This window comes from Chlamydotis macqueenii, chromosome 22 (assembly GCF_036417535.1).
Source record: "Chlamydotis macqueenii isolate bChlMac1 chromosome 22, bChlMac1.mat, whole genome shotgun sequence".
Taxonomy (NCBI): Eukaryota; Metazoa; Chordata; class Aves; order Otidiformes; family Otididae; genus Chlamydotis; species Chlamydotis macqueenii.
Genome location: NC_141577.1, coordinates 5,727,875 through 5,748,016, shown reverse-complemented (window position 1 = coordinate 5,748,016; position 20,142 = coordinate 5,727,875). Strand labels below are relative to the sequence as shown.

The 20,142-nt window shown below is 45.1% G+C and overlaps 1 protein-coding gene across 3 annotated transcripts; it reads right to left on the bottom strand.

Annotated features, from left to right (window-relative positions):
- Positions 1-635: 635 nt before the first annotated feature.
- On the bottom strand, positions 636-19,871 carry CTPS1 (CTP synthase 1). Of its 3 annotated transcripts, none has more exons than XM_086765074.1 (19): positions 19,761-19,871; positions 19,223-19,400; positions 18,585-18,755; positions 17,706-17,806; positions 16,445-16,561; positions 14,964-15,047; positions 14,638-14,718; positions 12,766-12,917; positions 11,382-11,514; positions 9,839-9,927; positions 8,888-8,982; positions 8,276-8,338; positions 7,385-7,428; positions 6,347-6,443; positions 6,080-6,135; positions 5,899-5,995; positions 5,467-5,611; positions 3,168-3,258; positions 636-1,653 (listed from the first exon to the last, which is right to left on the bottom strand). In XM_086765074.1, the coding sequence occupies exons 2-18, from the start codon at positions 19,386-19,388 to the stop codon at positions 3,174-3,176; spliced, it is 1,776 nt and encodes a 591-aa protein (XP_086621200.1). In that variant the 5' UTR covers positions 19,389-19,400; positions 19,761-19,871; the 3' UTR covers positions 636-1,653; positions 3,168-3,173. The 3 variants fall into 3 exon arrangements, with proteins under 3 accessions (XP_086621200.1, XP_086621198.1, XP_086621199.1); XM_086765072.1 differs by having other exon boundaries at positions 19,223-19,396; positions 19,761-19,865; XM_086765073.1 differs by having other exon boundaries at positions 636-1,075; positions 19,223-19,396; positions 19,761-19,865.
- Between the last annotated feature and the right edge of the window lie 271 nt (positions 19,872-20,142).

The window sequence follows — 20,142 nt, the reverse complement described above, 5'->3', positions numbered from 1 at the left end:
AGACAGAAAACGAACCTGTGCTGCACGCACGGAATGATCTCACGCTGCTGCAGGACCAGCCTTTCCCAGCCCATGTTTGTTCAGGACAGAGGAGATCTCGATTCAGTTGATAATTTTTTGCAGACTCCTTTAACTGGCACGCACAAAGAAGGCTCAAAGCTTTCCTGGCTAAAAGCAGCTTCACAGCATATATTTAGAATAACTGCAGAATAAAGCACGACGAGGCTGCGGAAAAGATCACTTAAGATGAGACAGGACAGCGTTTAATTAAGTTTGGCATAAGATAACACGGGAGTTCAGACTCAGCCAGGCTCGAGCCGTACAGCTTTCTGCAAACTGTAATGAACTGAGGAGCTCTGAACGTACACCACTTCAGACAGCCGAGATCCTTTCTTCTGAATTACCAGAGACCAAAAACTGCGTGGCTTATACTGCAGCGAGAGGCAGGAAAAACAAAAAGCAAGTGCATTTCCCACCCCAGAGCTGCAAAGCTGAGCTGGTCATGGCAGGACAGCACACATCTGCAAACTGAACGGGGTAACACTGTGGGCAAAGCGCGAAGCCCCTCCCGCAGGAAACAGCACTCTGCATTGCATCGAGCGCGGGACACGCGGCTCTGCCGAATTATTAAAAAAAAAAAAAAAGGCAACGGAAGGCTCCGCTTCCAATCAACAACAAAAAAACAAAAGCACCATGAACTGTTCAGTCCAAGGCAAATCACAACGGGAGCTTTTAAAGGCAGCACCTGAAAGTAGTTCACTGTCTCCTCTGCACCTCCCCCTTGATGCAAGGAGTTGAGGTTTCCCAGCCCAGGAAGCAGCACCAGCAAACACTGGCATGGAAAGGCCTGACAGTTGGCCTAACCTCATTTCAGGCCACGGTGGGCTTTCCTGACAGTTTTGCTTTTTATTTGTTCACATAATCCAAGTCAAATGCGTCCCTGCAGAGTGGCGTATCACAGTTAGAGCTGATCGTGTTCCAGATTAACTCTACTCCAGGACGATTTTCCTGGTTAAAAGTTCATTGCTGGCAATGAATGCACCAAAAGACCACCAGTGCCAAATGTTTTTAAATACTATTGAAGAAAAAAAAAAAAATATCAGAACAGAACAAAATGTCCACCCCCCCCCCCCAAATAATGCATAAAGCTGAGCAGACCCATCCTCTGCAGCACAGCACAACTGAGCAACCCCCGAAATCTAGCGTCATCCACGAAATCCCACCAGTAATTAACAGAGACTGCTGAGGGAGCAGAAAAGGCTGGAAAAAGCAACGCAACTGTCAGTGTCCAAGATACAAACTCATGCCAGCACTCATGGCAGTGCACTTCCAGTGCATGGTAGAGGAAGTGTGCAACTGCATTCTCCCCAACACAGCAAATCCCATCCCCAAATTTGCTGTTTATCTCCAAGGTTGTGCTAACTGAAGAAAGTCGAGGTGCACGTGCTGCAATGAGCTCTCCAGAAATAACCAGAATCTACACAGAAAACAAACACAGGATAGAAGAGTTGAGGAAATAAAGGGACAGGATTTCATAACAAAAATTATAAAACCATAACTTAAAAAAAGCCCAAAGCTGACAGTGTTCAAGCTATTGCTGTAAGAATGCCTGGAAAAATCTAACGAAGGCTCTTCTCTTCAGCGAAGACACACCTGGGGACGGAGAAAAGGAGCAGGAATTACTGACGGGGAAGAGCAACGGGCTGGAACTGCACAGCCTGCTGAAAGTCCAAGTCTGACACAGGTCACCCCAGACAAGCGTAACACGTGGGAGCTGCCCACGCTCCTCTTCCAGGACAGACTGTGCCTGTCAGTTTTACAGGGGCACTACGGCAACACTAACACCAGCTATCACCCTGCTGGAAGTCAACGTTTAAATAAAATGCAGGGAGCAAGCACTGTTAAGCTAAGAATGAACGTCATGCCCTTCCCAGCACCCCCCGTTGCTGGTACCAAAGGAGAATCTTCCTTTTGTTGCAGCTATGAGGAGGCAGCTGAGCTGAGCTGTGTTCCGGCAGGCCAGTCAGCCGGACAGGGGACACCACACCAGCCAGCGTCACCTGCCCCACAACTGCATTTGGGAACAGCCTCCAGGCTGTTGGGGATCAACGCAGTGCCCGGACCTGCCACATCAGGGAGCGCACGGGATATCCTCAGTGAGCCAGAAGTTTGGAGTGTCTTCAGGAGGATAAGAATTTACAGAGAGGGTTCTTCAGCTTTTAGTTTGCTGCTGTACCAGCTCGGGAACAACCCCACACCCAGCCATCCCAGCTGTCTTCAGCACCGCTAAGGCCCAGTCTCGTGACCAGGGGTGGGGAACTACTTCTGTGCTAGACCTGTGCTAACCCTCGTTCTCACTCTGCAGTTAAATTTGGAAGCATCTGTTACGTGAAGAAAAGGAGGAGGAGAGAAGGGGGAGGAGGCATTCAGCAATAAACCCCTGCTCTCACTCGACATGCGCGTACACAAATGCCGCTTAACTCCTCCAAAAACACCACCCACAACCAGCCAGAGCAGAAGGGAAGTGTTCTGCCCACAATCACCTGCCACACAAGGGGAGAACTCATTTCAAAATTAAGCCCACCTTTTTTGCTGGTGAAGTTTGAATGCTAGGGTTTAGTGTCCCCCATCCAAGACTGGATTATATACATCCAGTTATACACATCCAGTTTTTGCATCCATGTAACATCTGCAGCAGCTACTGCAGCGCAGAGCTCAAGCCCACTGGTTTGACAGAGAAACCTGCTCCGTCAAGAGACAGGGGAGAACGGCCGTCTCAAAAGTGTTCTTTGGCAAAGGTGAGAGACTGCCCCCAAAATACCAAACTTTCTAAATCCAGTAACCCCTTGCTCAGCTTTGCCTCCATTTTCAGGAATGTGCTATAATTGCACTTTTTTTTCTTTATTTGGATTTCATCTCCAACTCCCACGCGTATTTTTATATTTTATTACATGTCGGTTTGCTGAGGAAATACCCACCCACATCTGTAACACAGACAGGAGGTGCTACACATCCCTCAGCACAGCTGGAACACATGTGTGAGCACCAACACTTTTCATGGTGTGCCAGTTTTCTACCAATCAATATGAAACATTCGGATGGCAGGAGGAAAGACTGGGCAAGGAATTTTTTCCGTAAGGAAGGAGGTTGAGGTCATTACAAGTTACCAGGAATCAGTCGTGATTGACTGATGGAAACTTCAGCTCTGTTATCTCCAAGTCAGGCGAGCTGCTGCCACTTCTGTCGCTGTAGGTGTCCCTGCAGAGTTCAGAAATATTTTGTTTTACAGAGCACAAGTGCTTTGTAGACCTAGTTTTGCATCAGGAATCAGTGGGGTTTGGTAAAACTGCTAAGTCATTATCAATTTTAAAGGTTTGTGAATTAAAATTATTACATATATATAATAGGCATTTTATAAGGCAAAGTTATTCTAAAGGAAACTCAGGAAACAGGAGACTGGTTAACCACCCGTTAAGTCATTCTATTTCAGCCTCCCAGTAACAGCTGATTGCTTTTAACCCACTAAACAGCTCTTTCAGAATCACAAAACAATTCAGACTGGAAGGGACCACAGGGACAGCTATCAGATCAGGCACGGCTGCTCAGGGCTTTACTGTCAGATTCTGAAATTCTCCAAGTGCAGAGACTGCACAGCCTTTCTGGGCAACTTCCACCAACGCGTGACTGATCCAATGGTGAAACAGTTTTTCCTCATATCCAGTCAGAACCTCTCTTATTTCAATTTATGCCCACTGTCTCATCCTCCCACCATGCACTTCAGTCAAGATCCAGTTTTCATCTTCCGGATAAGGTTTTGCAGGTGCTGGCAGGCTGCTCTTAGGTCGCCCCTGAAGCCTTCCCTTCTCCAGGCTGAACAAGCCCAACTCCTCCAGCCTCCTGACTTTCTTAGTGGCCCTCCACTAAACTCTCTCCAATTTATCAATGTCTTACTTGTACTGGGTGACCCAAAACTGCACAGAGTATTCTAGACGTGGTCTAACAAATGCCAAGTAAAGAGACGTAATCACTTCTCTCCATCTGCTAGCTGTGCTCTTACTCGTACAGCCCAGGTCACCGTTTGTCTTTCCTCTGCTGCCAGCGCACGCTGCCAGTTCACGTTCAGTTTGCTGTTCCCTGAGACCTCTCCAGCAGAGCTGCTCCCAGGCTGCTCAGTCCCCAGCCTGTGTTACTGCCAGGAATTCCTAGATGCAGGACTCTGCATTTCTCCTTGTCAAACCTCATCAGGTTCCTGTTGGCCTGCTCCTCCAGCCCAGGTCCCTGCGAACAGCAGTCCCACCCTCAAGTGTCTGTTCCTCCTAGTTTGGTGTCACCTGCAAACCCCACGAGAGTGCAGCGATGAGACTTACCTGAAAACATGAGGAGAGTTACAAGAGCACAGGGATAAAGGGGAGCACCACGGGGCTGTAACTGCCACCAACATTTTTAGATTATTTGCTACCCATGAAACAATTTGCGATCACAATCACAAAAGACTCCAAGAGCAAGCTCCAAGATGCAGCAGCACAGAGGAAACTTCAGCCTCTCTGCTCTCAGAAGCCATTTCAGACTCGGATGTGCAAAAGCAGGAAATTAAAATATCCCTCAACCCTTGGAAGCATTGAAATGAGGCATCTTCACATAGAAGCCTCTTCGGAGCAGATCAGTCAGAGCACCACTGACAGCCGTTCTCCAGACATCGACACAGGAATTCCTGCGGTGCAGCTGCACTGCAGCTCAACCCAGAAAGGCCAATGCTTTCCTTTTCGCATTGCGTTAGTTTAACACATTCAGTGCTACGTCTCTTTTGCATTTAGTTTGGGTTTGTTTAGTGTGTGTTAGCTCTCCAGCTATGCAAGCAAATCCTGTGTTCTCCTCTGTAAGGAGGAAAATGGTTCACTACCGAAGTGATGTTTATTTGTTGCATATTGCCACGACTGCTGAGCAGAACTGCAGGGCATTAGGGAGCAGCAGAAGGAAGTAAATACACCATTAAGTCTACCCAAAACATTAGTTGCTTTGCAAACTGAGAACACAGAAAGCTTAAGTCAGCAGGAAAAAAAAAAAAATTAAGCTGCAGCAACCAGGGCCAAAGAATCAACAGGTACAAGTTTCTTAAGGACCAACTTGTACCTAGGGCTTGTACAAGGAAAGTGGGAAAAACCCCATGAGGTCTCCAGCCACCCAGCAGAGCAGGCCAGCTGTGGTTTCCCCAAACACCTCCGACTGACACGAGACTGCGGTTGTTCTCCCTGAAGTCGGGACCTCACTGCGGGACAGCTCTGTGGCACTACAGCCAATCTCAAAATGCAAGACAAGAGGTTTCAAAGGAAGAGTGGAAAGAAGAGATGCTGCAAATAACCGCTAGCTACCCCACAGTAACCTTGTGCCAAGAGGATTCTCCAATTTATCCTGCAGGAAGCAGCACTGCTCTGTGAAAGGTCTGAGTGGTGTCTTCCTTCAGCCTACCTGGGTGAGAGCCTGCAGCCCTTCTGTAGATAATGCGCCAGTCTTCCTGCAGATGCCAAGAGGAGGCCAAAGTATGGGGGAGATGGCTTAATTGGTCTAGAGAGGAATTCAGGGTGATACTGAACACCAACGAAGAAAGGATGCTCTAAAAGAAGGAAACAGAAAATATTAATGTCAAGTCTCTTAAGCCTGTGGCTGAACTGCAGATGGAAGTACTGATCACCTTGAAGCCCTGATGATGGAGAAGTGTCATTGCTATCCTGCCTTTTGTCCCTACATGGACAGGCAGGCAGGATTTTTTTAGTGTAATTTTACAGATGAATCATTCTGAGGGAGCCTGGACTGGTCCCGCACAAAAACCTGCTCAATCACTCTCTGAACACTTTCCCTTGTAAATACCTACAGCCACAAACTAATTGCTTAGGCACTCACCTTCCAACTCAACCACTTCCATTCGCTCTCCCTCCTCATCCTGGCCTACAAACTTCAAACCTTGCTCTTCAAAACACTTCTTCAATTCGGGATTGACCTAGAAGACCAGAAGCAAGAAATAACATAATCTCTTGTGTCTGGCTTACACAGAAAAGCTCAATACCTACAACAGCATTTTTACCTCAAACCTGTGTCTGTGTCTCTCTTCCAAAAAATCATGATCTCCATACAGCTTCCCTACAGCAAAAGGAAAACGACATTTCTTAGAGCAAATGCCAAACAGTCCGCATGATATTAACTCATCTCCATTTCACCACTCGAACAAAACTCTGCAAACACCTACCATTCAATGACGCTTCAGCACTCCCAGGTCTCACTTCCCCATACCCACCGTACCTGCATGTCATTCCCAGGAAACACTTCCAAAAGAGCTAAAGAGATGCCTTACTCATGATCGAATTCTTGGTTTGGAAGAGTGTTCTTCTCTTGCCAAGCCTCATGGTCCCACCCATTTGCCCAGGATTATGTTCTGGCATGTCTATGACCTGCGAAAAGTATTCAGAGAGGGAGGTGGGACTGAGGGAGGAATAATAGTCCCATGCGGACTCTGAAAAATGATAACAGGGAAAAAAAACAAAACAAAAAAAAAAAAACAAAAAACATCCATACAGAGAACAAGCAAACTATCCCAAGGAACGCTGTCTTGACAAGTTAGAGCAACAGAACCAGTTGAGTTAGTTGAGTTATTCTAGTGAAGGCTGCACAGAACACGGAGAAGGTTTGCAGGTATTCAGGAAGCTTCAGCATAGGAAGTGGTCTCAGCCAAAGCCTCCATAGATCCCACACACTAATACTGTGCTATTTTCTGAACAAACAGGCAAGCAAATTTACAGAAACACAATCCCCAAATCAGAATCACTTATACTTTAAAAAGAAATCAGCTTGTGAAGTTATTTATCAAGCTTCTTCCTTTTGAGTAGCATTATAAATTCTAGCAGAAGCGGTCATTACGGCGGGCGCTGGACAAGGCACGCAGAGCCTGCAGCCTAAGAAATGCAGGTTCAGAGATCTGTCCACAAATGTTCCAAGGATTTAATTTCTGTCTGTGTTAATTTCTGCGATCAAAATTAAACAGTTAGGCAGTGGAATCTGGGTATCACCAAATCTTTACAGTTTACTCTGTGAAATCTGTTAGCTTTTAAACTGCCTTTTATGGACCTATTAGAAAATGCTTTGGTTTACGAAAATGTGTAATTAAAACAAAACAACAAAAAAATACTAGTGTTTCACCTATAATAAGCACTGCAATCTTCTATGAAGCAGCAACTGCCATACAGTCGACTAGGCAAAGACATTTTCTTTTCAGATTAGTAAATGATGGAAGACAAAAGCCACAAGACGTAACAATCTCTTAACTGCACCAACAGGCGCGTGCGGAGAAGACTGTCTCAGTAAGGATATTAGAAGCGAGTCATCATAAACTCACCACGGGATGAGCGGTTTTGGGATCAAATTCTGTCGAGTTCGCATCTGCAATGTAACGTTCCTCAATTAGAAACACAAAGCCCCTCACACTGTGAGGTGCATTTCCAGGACCTCCCCCAGGCACAGCTCATCCCCATGCTCCTGGCAAGCAGCAACCTCAACTGAGCTGAGCCACTCACCTGCGCAGAGCTGCCGGTGCAGCCTCTGTCAGCACTGCTTGGCAGGAATTTCTGAGACTGCCTGGAGGTTGCAATCTTAGGGCAACTAGTCCAGTGCAATCAGTGACGAAAGCAAGGGTCATTCAGGAAAAGTACACATTCAACAGCTTAGAGTATTTTAAATAAAGCCGGGGAGGGGAGAGGGAGTAGAAGTACTCTGAGAAATACATCTTCCCCTACCTTCACTACTAGTAAGACTCAGACTTAGGCCAAGAAACTAAATTTAGCGCTCTGAAGGGAGTTTTGACAACAGGGACCCAGTCAATTCAAGTAGTGGAGCCCAGAAAGCAATTCGACCCTGCAATTGCCTGGTCAGCTGAATTGCTTTTTCGTCTTCATTCCCACTGGCTATAATGTGAATTTAGGATGTCTGGCACACATAGGCAGAACTCCGAGGTCTTTTATTCAGGAGCTGAGCCTCACTCTAAGCAATAGAAAGTTTTCTGTCATTACAAGCATGCCTTCCTCCACTGACTTTTATTTGAACAGGATAAAGAAATTGTTCTTTTTCCTTTAAATTAGCAAAGGAGATGGGGAATTTTACAGGCCTAAAAAAAAAATTAAATCTAGCTACCAATGAAAAATTAAAAAGCTACTGGTATTTAACAAGTTATAGGTATTACTCAAGCAATCAAAGAAACGACCAAAACCCAGGAAGAGTTCTGTGCAATTACCTTGCCAACCAAGAACACTGCGTGCAAACTCCACAACTGCTAACTGCATTCCTAAACAAACTCCTGCGGGAGGCAAGGCAGAACACAGACCAAGTCAGGACAAGGACCACTGAGCCCGCGTGGCAAAGCACACACCCCTTCACAGAGCAGTCCCGAGTCAGAGGAAAACCTGGGTGAGACAGAGCTTTGACTTAGATTTAGGGGCCTGTTCACTCTGCACCAAGTAGTTCTGACAAGTTTTACTCCACACCTCCCTTCCCCATCCACTCTGCTCACACAACATTTCCAGTCTCTCTCTACGTCCATTTCATTTAAACGCCGTCACATATTTCTTCGTGCCAAGGTCACCACAGCCTCCTCTGAAACTTTCTCCAAGACTCCTACCCCCTCGTTATAAAGATTCCACGTCATCACATCCCAGCCAACTCCGACCACTTCAGAGCTAGCTACAGAAGACGGCTGCATCAGCCAGTGAAGCTGAGCACAGATCACTGCCTTCCTCGGCCTTCTTCAAAACCGTACGTTCTATATACTAACGAAGATCAGATCTCTTGCTGCAAACCAGGCTGTTATTCAACCTCCTCCTTCTTATGGATGAAACACGTTTCTCACCTAAGAAGGGTTTTTTCTGTTTTCTTGCCCAGGAAATAGCTTGAATTTTGCCTTCTGTCCCTCGAACACCAAATCCACCAGGAACCAGAACTCCACTGCATGAGGATGAAAAAATTCCATTCACATGGGGCTCACCAGCGTGGTTCCTCCCAACCATGTACCATCTCTCTCCTGTAAGATCTTGGACTTGCAAGACCTCACTCCTGAAAATGGCTTTGAAGTACCCTATGTGTCAAGGTCTGTCTGCAGCAGTTTCCGTGTGACTTCACACAAGCCAACACATAAAATGTCACAGAGTTTTTCTGGGAAACGTTTTATAAACGCACATTTCACCTTCCTGAGAAATACAATGCAGGTTACAACACTACAGTGGTTCACATTGCATGACTCTCATGCTCCGCATCAAACATGTTTGCAAACACAGGAGGAAGTTGCTGGCTGCAGTGTCAAGTTGTCCTAGCTGCAGGCACAAGGACACAAAATTCTGCAGGAGGTTCTTTGTTTTCCTAGTGTTACCCAAAGCCTGCATCCCTGAAGGCTAACAAGCCCCATTTGTTCTTGTTTTCTGAGCTAATGCTTTTTCCCTTCTCATGCTTTCTTCCTAAAGAACTTCATACCACGTTTACACCTCCCCTCCTCTCTCTTTGGCTTTAACAGCCTTTGCCAGTGCCTATCCTTTCCTCCCCTTATTTCCTCTCACCCTGTTTCCCCACTACGCCTGTGAGTATCTTCATCTGCACAATCACCTCCCCTGCTGCCACCTTTCACAAACTCCCTCACTTTGTAAACAATTCTTCATTTTACATCTCATCCTATTTGGGGCAGTGTCAGAGCACACTGGTGCAGTGCTTAAGAAAACAGTCTCCAGTGAGGCTCTTAATTCCAGCTGTCAATAGCAGCAAGTTTATCAGACATGCTCCGAAGAAACGGCCAGAGCGTTAAGAGTCTTACTCAGCACCACACAGCTTCTGCCACGCTTCGTGGTATCGGACAGGTTCTTCCTTCAGAGTATCTGGCTCCAAGTCAGCAGAGTCTATATACTGGGAAGAAATCCAAAAAAGGATGATGAGATACTGCCACAAGAGTGTAAATATAGGGTCATCTTAATTCTTATTAAATTAAGATACCATCATTCCTCCTGGATAGTTCTGGATTTGTTTCCTACTGGATGCTTGCGTGTTTTTTCTGGACTGATCTCCTGTTTGCTAGTCAACAAAACTGCTTTCCCCCACCATCCTACTACCAATGCACAAACAGAAACCATGGTTTCTTTCCGGCTTCCCCTCTCTGCAGCTCTGCTGTGATGTCCATGAAGTTCACAAGACCCAAACTCATTAAATGTGAAGTCTTAATGGAGCACAGTGAGATGGGAACACACAGCTATGCAGACAAAAACAACCACACAGCAAGAAAAAAAATCTGAATCGCTATCTCATCAAATGTACATCATTTCATCTTCAAGAGATGCTAAAGAACAAATAGTATACGGTGAAACACAGGCTGTTTCAATTAAAGGAGGTACAACTGATGCTACGTGGAAAAAACTTGCAAAATTTCCAGTTTCTCACCTCCAGTACTCCAGTATTTCTGAACTTCTGAATGTTCTGGCAGTCTGCTAAGCCTTTTGAACAACCATTTTTTTGTTCTCCCTCCGATTTTTTATTTTTTAAGGCTGGAATACTGCTAAACAGTTCTTTAACCCAACGTAAGATCTCCATGTGCAGGGCTCGCAGAACCATACAAATACAGTTGTGTCAGGAACGCGCAGGGTTTTCCCTTCACCAGTTTTACTTGTTTTTCTTCTTTTCTACTGAGAAGTTCAACTTGTAAGTTGAAAAGTAACCCAAACATAGAACAGCGCTCTTATAAAGCAAGCACCTATTTCTATGACTCACCGTCATCATGAAACCATTGGATATTTTAAAAGTATATTTAAATTAAAGTAAAATTTCTGACAACAGATACATATTTCACTTCTTCAGAGCATCTAGCTATAACGAAGACCCTTACGAGCACCTGTGCAACCAAATCAGCCTTAAAGCATTAATAAAGCTGAGGCAGAAGCATCGCGAAACCTGTGAGTACCACAAAGTTAAGAGCAGCAACCCTAAAAAAAAAAAAAAAAACAACCAAAAAAAACCCCCACTTTCAACAACTGCCAGAGAAATTAAAGCAAACAGTGCCCTCCTCAAATATGTCTACCACTCTATCACAGTTCAGTACGCTACACTGAGCACGGAAAAGTTCCCATCAATTACAGAGACACCTTGTATATCTTACAGGATGAAAGGCTAGTTGGCTCTGAAGCTGATTTACGCCTGACAAGAGATGTTTTCATGCCATAATCCAAGGACAATTTTCAAGTTCACTGGCTGAATCAACTCTCCCTCACTGTCTATGGGTTTGTGAAAAAACCTTAAGATGGGCAGCACTATAGATGGAAGGAGAGCTGGGGGGGCAGTTTACACACACACACACACCCCCCCTCCTCTACCTTAATGTCAAGTTTGTGGTTGATCGCCAGTGCGGAATGCTCCAGTGCTTTAATAACAGACGCGTAGGAATCTGAAAACTTGGTGTATTTGCCAACAAGCGCAATGGAACACGTTTCAAGGAGACGGTCATACCTAAACAAAACCAAAACACAAGGGTTACTTCACCATTAACAGGAAATGGAGGAAGGAATCACTTACATTCTATCCAGCTTTTCAAGTAACATAAACAGCTGGGCTCTTGAAAGTCTGTTCAACTACAGAGATGATGACGTTTTCTAATAATTATGACTTTAAAACATCAAAGTAAGATTAAAAGAAAAAAAAAACCAAACAGTGACAAACAGTTGCAGAAAGTCATGTATAAATTCTCATGTCTCCTTATGCAGAAAAGCCACTTTGAGTAGATCCAAATTGGCTTTTCAGGAAGCTGTACCAGATTCATAGTTTGCAGTAAACTATTAGGAGAGAGGATCAAAGAACAACCCTGCATATGTTTATACTGCACAGCAGCTTCCCACACTGCTTCTGACTGAGTTCACTCCAGCAGCTAGACCGACAGAAAGGACTTCTACAGTCCTAAGGCTGTGCTGCCTCCGCTGTCAACCCTTTTTCAATCTGCTTTTCAATCCTCACCCGGCAGCATGGGACTTAGCTGTAGCCAAGAATGCTGTGTAAGAGATTGTTTAAAGTTTATTTCAGAATTGCTAAGTATCTTCCACCAAGCTGGAAGGGGTTTCCCTGTCAAAAGAAAATGTTCTTGACAGTGGTGGCTTGTGTCATGCATATGAAGGGAAACATCTGGTCTTGAACACTGATTTTGGATAAGGACAAATGTATTTCAGGCTTCAGAAAGGGTCTGAATACCAACTTAAAAGATTCAATCCACTATTTCCCCACAAACGTGGAGTTGTTTTTGTTTTTTTTTCTTGCAGGGAAGAAACATGTCCTAGAATTCTCAGACAGAACAGTTACAGAACAGTTGTGTCACCTGCTTGAAAGCATACTCAAAAGACACATTTTTATTGACACTCCTGATGACTCCAACATACGCCTACAAAAGGATTTCAATACTTTTTATGTTTTCTGCGTAAAAAGAGAGAGCAGAGCTGTCCACCTTTCCATTACTTCAAACTGGTTTTAAGGTAGACAGTACACTACCAACACAAGATAAGGAACTCAACAGTGCTATCTCACAGGATTCTCACGTTAATGAATCTTTTTCAAACAGTTCAACATCCAGGAAGAAAATGTATTTTTGTGGTAAAAAGAGAAAAAAATTTGACCACATAAGAACACATGAGGAACACGAAGTATCACCTCATAACCAACAACAGAAACTAATCCAGAGTCTTAACTCAAACTACACCCAGCGGTGCAGCTCACCTGTCAGCCATTTCCTTCCACTTCATGAGCATCCTCCTGGGCTGCCTCTCAATGGGAAGGTCAAGCCTGTGTCTGAAGTAGTCAACAACTCCCTGTTCCTCTAACAACAGAGGAACCCGGTAGATAGAGGAGACATCATGAACACAGATGACCTGTTCATAAAATATAAATGTCATTAAAATAGATCTAAGTGCCCGTGCAATTATTTTTAGAAAGATATTCAGAGAGCTTATCTCTAGCAGACAACCATTTGACCACCTGAACTTCCAGGAAACAACAGCTGTTGAACAACACAACAACATTTGAACAGCCCAGTACTAGTTTCCACATACTCGAAAAGCTCATCCTTCAACACTTTCCAGGCATTTCTGCTCACGGGAGCTCCCCGGGAGGGGCTATAACACGATAACCTCGCAGTAAGAAAGTCAGCTGCTATGCAAGTTCCCTGAGTGCACAGCAAAGTTCAAAGAACACTTTAAGAGAGACATCTCCCGTGATACAGCCTTCTCAGGACTCTGAATTGAAACTACTGTTAAACTGCCACAAGCCCAGCTTCCCCGTCTGCCATCACTCTCATGCTTAACCAGGGCTCCCAGTTTGATTAAAGCCCAGGAAATCTCAACAGAGGAATAAATTTTACAGGGGGTCCTTCATCAAAATTAGGATTAAACAACTATGAGCAAGCAACTCCTAAGTCAAGGAGGAATATCTACATCAACCATTCCAGTTCACTGAAACGCACTTCGTCAGAAAAGAAAAGACGGCTCTGGACAACTGTCACCTGTCCATCAAGAATGACACTGTACTTTAAGGATCAAAAATATACTGGCACAACTATTTTTAAATCCTCATTTCTCCTGCCTCACATGAAAGTAAAGTTCAACACTGCACCAGTAAAACTCCCTATGCTGCATATTTTTCTCCATTATAATCAATAGCACTTACTTCTCAGTTCAAGTCCAGCTGCAGTCAGAGAAACAACTATATAAAATTGCATTAAACTTCCAGGAAAGTGAATGAGAAGAGCCAGCTAAATTTCAGTTCCTGGCCAACAAGAGGTAGATGTTGTACTGCTGACAAATCAGGATCATTGCCAGGTAATTCTGAATGTAACAGCTGAAACTGCAAGACTCTGTTTGATCTCACTGTACTGGAAATTAATAAAAATTTCTTGACAGAGCCTGGAATTGTGAAGTGATACTCAGTCTCTCACAAAAAGACAAAATTTTTAAAAGTTCCAGCTGGACTGGAAAGTTCTAATATTTATCCTACAGGCTGTTTGATTATTTTCCAAGGTCTACCTCTGACTATGCTATGCAAAGTAGTCTCAAGATAAAAAAAAAAAATCGTGCCAATATGGACTTTTTGCACATCACATAACATTTACATGAAGTAATGCGTCTCTCAAACATCATTTCAACTTTTCTGTGCAGTCTTGGGCAGAAGAATAATATTGTGACAAAAGCACTGTACAGAACACATTCATGTGTTCTTTAAACCTAATTTTGGGCAACTACTCTTTATCCTGCAATACTGAAAAATCTCATTCTTCTGTATTCACAGAAGGAATGTGGAAGGATAATTAACGTCAAAACCAGCTACTCAGAAAATACCTTGGATTCCATACAATTCTCTAAGCCTACGCTAACTACTTTATAATAAAACCTGGGTGCTGGCATAAAAAGGACTATTTTTGCAACGGTTACCGGCATTCCTTACCCATGTAAGACAAAATTCATTCAAATGAATTATGCAGCTAACAAAAGACACAGCTAGAACACAAAACCACTATATGCTCAGATAAAACTCCACTCAGCATTTGACAAACAGCTAGAATATTTATTGCAAGGAAGTGCAGACAGCAATCTTTACCTGTTCTGGTTCAACATGACAGAACATGGAAATCTTTTCTTTTACTGAGGTATCCAATGGAGTGGAGCACCTGCAAACAATCTAACAGAACAGCAGCATCAAGATTGTGAAGTAAAACAGAAGTACTCAGACATTCATGTAACAAACCTCTAAAAAAAGCTGTCTTTCTGCAGTCTCCATGACTTGGGGAAAAAACCCAATTAAGTAGAAGTAATCTTTATTACCAATACACAAGAGCTCTCAACCTAAGCATTAATTAGAATGGGATGTTGTTGCAACATGTCAGTACCACATTTTTAAATTGAAAGCCATGCAGCAAACCTTACCAGATCTGGTGAGAGACCAAGACCTCTGAGTTCACGAACACTGTTTTGGGTGGGTTTAGTCTTCTGCTCTCCTGTAGAGCTTGGCTGGTCAGAGAAGAGCAGAAGTTGGTATATCAAATTATGATGATATATAGCAATGACTTATCAGGCTAATCAGGACTCTCCACTCCATTAATTGTGTAAAAACTTCGACTCAGTTCCTAAACAATTCACATGAACTTCAAATACCCCTGTACACCATCATTTTAATCTCAAAGACTGAAAGCAACCGGCAGAAACCAGAGCTCACATCTGTACAGTAAGTGGGTATGCATTACAGTGAGGGAAGGAGAAAGCAGAAATCCTAAGGTTTTTACCCACTGCTCCCTCCAAATGCCTAATATTTATATTTCTAATTTTTTCTCTGTAAATCACCTGGCAGGGTCAGAACGGGAAAGAAAGAGACGGAGAGAAGAAGAGAACAAAGACTGATCTGCACTCCAGTAACTATCAAGGTGCTCTGTCAAATCCAGTTACAAGACAAGGAAAACTCATGCTCTCCAGTCCTATTAACATAACCATGGAAGAATTTTTTCAGCAGTGACTCCTGCAATAGAGATTTTCTTCTGTTTAATTTTGACTGTAAATTGTCTCCAAAACCAGAGCACATAATACAGAGAGGAGGTCATATCAGGCATCACATAGCATAAAACATCTTTATACGCTTTTGGTATTAACTGGAGTTCACCTCATCTACTTGGCACACAAGGATATTTTGACTCTTACGGCTTACATAGCAGTCAGACGTGAGAGTCTGTGGAATTATGTTAAAGACCAAACCACACATTAAAAATATCATCTAGGGGAAAACAAAAGATTATGCTTCAAAACACAGTGTTGTTTTGAAATTACAAACGTAGCTCAAGCTATTTCATTAACTACAGCTAATGTAAATCTTGGGTGGAAAGGGAAAGCACACAGCAACAGAAGTATTAAAGAACTCCAGGAAAAGTTTGGAATATGATCTTATTAATAAGTCCAAATGGCTGTGAAGAGTGACTGTATCACTGAGTTTTATATTAGCTTTGAAGAAATGAAGGGCTATGCAAACGAAGGGAAACTGAAAGTTTTCAGCCCTAGAAAGCAAGTTTACCCGTAAAAGCTAAGAGACAATTCCATAGAGAAAAACAGCAGTTAAAGATGCAAAGTTGTATTTGCTGCAACTCCCAACTATTTATTACACATTTACACACTTTGAGAAGTTTCTGTTCACTTCTTGCAAACCTTTTCAAATACGTAACCATAAATCCTCTGCATTTCTTCCAGAAATTTCTATAGGATGACCCTTAAAGGTCCCTTCCTACCCAAACTATTCTATGATTCTATACGTAGAAATAGAAGTTTAACAGTGCCTACAGATATAGCATTTCAGAAACACATATTTACAAAGCAAGTTTTGGATTACAGAAGCCTCTGACCACCAAAACATTTTGGGTCCTTACCTGGGGAACTAGACTGACATGTATGTTACAAAAATTCTCTCTTTTGGCTTTGAACTGGAACTGGCGGAAAGCTTCGATGAAAGGCATGCTTTCAATATCACCCACCGTCCCACCGAGCTAAAAGAGACAGCAACATTTAGAGTTAAAGTTAGTACCAAAACACCACCTACTGCAGTTGTACGCTAAAGCACGCGAAAACATACATAAAAGGATACTAAAACATCTCCACAGCACCTCCCTCCGACCCCCTAAAAGCAGCATCATTAACATGAAGAGCACCAGGATTTACCAGTTGCATGCACCTCCACAGCCTCCACTCCACCCCAACTATTGGGTTACCTTCATGATTTCCCCAAAATTCAAAAAGCCATAAGAAATACAGCTTCTCGTACGGGTAGCCTCTCTCCAGGGACATTAGCTTTACCTTGATTCTCTCTTCAGGGAAAAAAAACTATCATTTACGAACCAAGAAGCAGAACTGATATTAAATTTTAGCAATCATATAGAGTGGGTTTGGACACAAGGCATTCTTTGGAGCACTGACAGCCTCCTGTGTGTTGTTAGACAGTGCCTCTAGATACTTCAGGATCCAGGCTTGTGAATCCTGGAACAGAAACTACCACTCAAGCTGGAGGGAGAGTCCTAAGACACAATGACCCGGGCACTCTAGCAAGCTCCCTCTCCTGTGTTAGCATATCCTGCCAGCCACCTCAGCAGCACTGTCTCAGAGCCTTCGTCCTACTGTGTCTCCTCTGGCAACACAAGAAACTGCAAGGGGTTTGTCACCACTAACTTGTGCCATTCTCTTTTCCAGGTCTGTTCCTGGACTAGCCGCTCCAAGGCTCCCTTTACTCCTAAGGAGGAAAGAGGTGCTTCCAGAGGGCGATTTACCTGCCCTCCCTCCATCCACCAAGGAAGAGGAGAGCACAGCATGACTAACTCAGACTTTGCTACATGAAGTTACAAGACCTAAAATTCGCTCTAGACAATTCACATTACAGTAGAGAGCAAAGCATCTCAAAATATATAACTGTCCAAGACCTAAGTCTTTCTACGTGCAGATTCAGACACAGAGCATTCAAAAGATTTGATTGAATAAGTGATGCTAGCAAGAGGGATTTTTAACCAACTCAACAACATGCAAAGCTGAACTTCACTGTTAAAAAAAAAAAAATTACTGTGCAAAATACATGTAGAGTCCAGATTACTCCATACAAGAAGCAAAACTGTTTTTTTTTTTTTTCCTGCAAGAGCTACAAACCTCAATCACACAAACTTGGGGTTCAACACCATCTTCATCTACAGGAATTTGTGCCTGCCTCATTACCCATTCTTGTATCGCATCTGTGATGTGGGGAACAACTGAAAGAGAAATCCAGGCAAGGGTTAAAGCCACAACCCACACACGTTTCTCTCTCTAACTCATTACAGAGCAAATTAATGAAAATAACTAGCCAGTGCTTCCCATACGACTTGAACACTAACGTGTCTTTAAAGAAATCTGCATTTTTGAAATGACTATTCTTGGCTGTGACTTTCAAGCGAAGTGCCTTGGCAGGAAATGTAATCCTGCCTCAAACACATGTAAGCAATGTTTCCTTTAGGCTGGAAGATTCAAGTACAAACAGTTCTTTGCTGTAAGCAGAGAATGTTACTCTGTTTTAAGCTGCCTGTAAAAATCCTTATCCAAACCAGCTGTGGAGGATATTTAAAAAGGGAAGGGACTGATCTGATCAGAGATCCTTTGGGTTTTCTAATGACACGACAGTTATCAAAAGCAATAACCATTTTAACCAGTAACAATAATCCACAGGTATATTAGTCTGAAGTCTATTCACATTTAGTACTGGCTATGATAGACAGCTGGACCCAAGTGCAGCCTACAGCCCAAACTCTAGGCACTACATTGCTGAGCACTGCAAGTCTTCGAGCGACTTACAGGTAACCTAATTCACTATGGCACGCACTGCTACACCTGCACCGGTGCGTCTTCTACTTCCCCTTTCAAAAAAACAAACAAAAAACATCACAAGGACAGCATGTAATAAAGACCTCAAGTTAGGATGAAAGGCAAAAGCATCCAACCAGGGCAGAAATACAGAATACATTCCTAAGCATCAGAAAGGAAGTTTCACGTCACCTTGGACAGTTTTTCCAAGATAGTCTCCCTTCCTCTCCTTGTTGATGACATACTGGTAGATCTTCCCAGTAGTCAGATTGTTGTCTTTGGTGAGTCGGATATCAAGGAAGCGCTCGTAGTTACCAAGGTCCAGGTCCACTTCCCCTCCATCGTCTAGCACAAACACCTCTCCTGTGGCACAAAGAAAAAGGCACAAGTGCACACATCAAGGGGAAATGGTACACATCAGCAATTTGTTGGGTTTGCCTGTGACAGCTGGAAGAATTCAATGTAAAGAGACACAATCTTTGACTGCTACAGCAAGTTTAAGAGTAGCTAATAAAACTAAAAGCCTTATATAACAAAGAGGACTACCACACTGAGGACTGAATCCCTCGACCATGCAGCAGTGATAAAAGGACAGAGAGCTCAGCTCTGCTGTTCGCTGGCAGCACAACCAGCCCCACCAGTCAGGCCGTAGACACCGGACAGGCTAGGCTCCCAGGTCCCACGCACAGGACCCAAAACAAACTGCTCCACTGTGCAAAGCCAGCGGGTTCCTTCCAGGCAAAGCCAGACCCAGGACCCACCTGGAAGACCCTGGCACCCAGCTCAGGGCCGGGTGCCCGTTGACAGCTGGGCCCCGCAGGGTCACTCACCGTGCTCATACGGGGAGAAGGTGCCAGCGTCAATGTTGATGTAGGGGTCGATCTTGATGGAGGTGACATGCAGGCCACAGGACTTGAGGATGGTGCCGATGCTGCTGGCGATGATCCCCTTGCCGATGCCCGAGATGACCCCGCCCGTCACCAGGATGTACTTCATCTGCCTGCCTGCCTGACACCGACACCGCCTCAGCCAGGGCTCTGCCCGGGCCAGGCGGGGACAGACTGGCTGCCTGGGGGAGCCCCGGACCCCGACACCTCTGTCAGCGAGCCCCCCCCGGGCCATTCCCCTCTCTGCCCACCCCGCCACTCCCCTGTCAGTGCCTCGCCGGTCAGCGCGGGCCAGCCCCCCCCTCTCCCCCCGCGCCAGAAATTCCCGCCGCAGGCGCGGCCCCCGCCGAGCCACCAGCGCCCGCCACCCGTCCAGTCTCCCCCTCGCCCCGGAGACCCGTGTGGTCCCGCCCGCCCCTGCGCCCGCCCACATGGTTCGGTTCCGTTCCGTTCTGTTCCGTCTCGCCCCGCTGCCGCTCACCGGTGCCCGCCGGTGCGGCGCGCAGAGCGTGCGTGGCGGGCGGGCTGCGGGACGGAGCGCACCCCGCGCTGCTGCCAGCCGGCTCGGCGGGGAAACGCATGAGGCCGGCGCGCGGCGCGGCGCAGGCGCAGCTCTCCCTCGGCGCCTGCGCAGTAAAGGGGAGGAGAGGCGGCTCCCGCGCCTCAGGGAGGGCGGGGCGGGACCTGCCGTTACCAGCACCGCGCCCCGCCCCGCCCCGCCCCGCCCCGCCGGGGCTCCTGCCCGCCCCCGTCAGCGCTTGCTGCGTGTCACCGGGCGGAGGGGACCGTGCGGGGAGCGACCCGGTGTCAGCGAATGCTGCATCTGGCAGCTCTGCCGACCGGATGCTGCGGGTTGCGGTCCC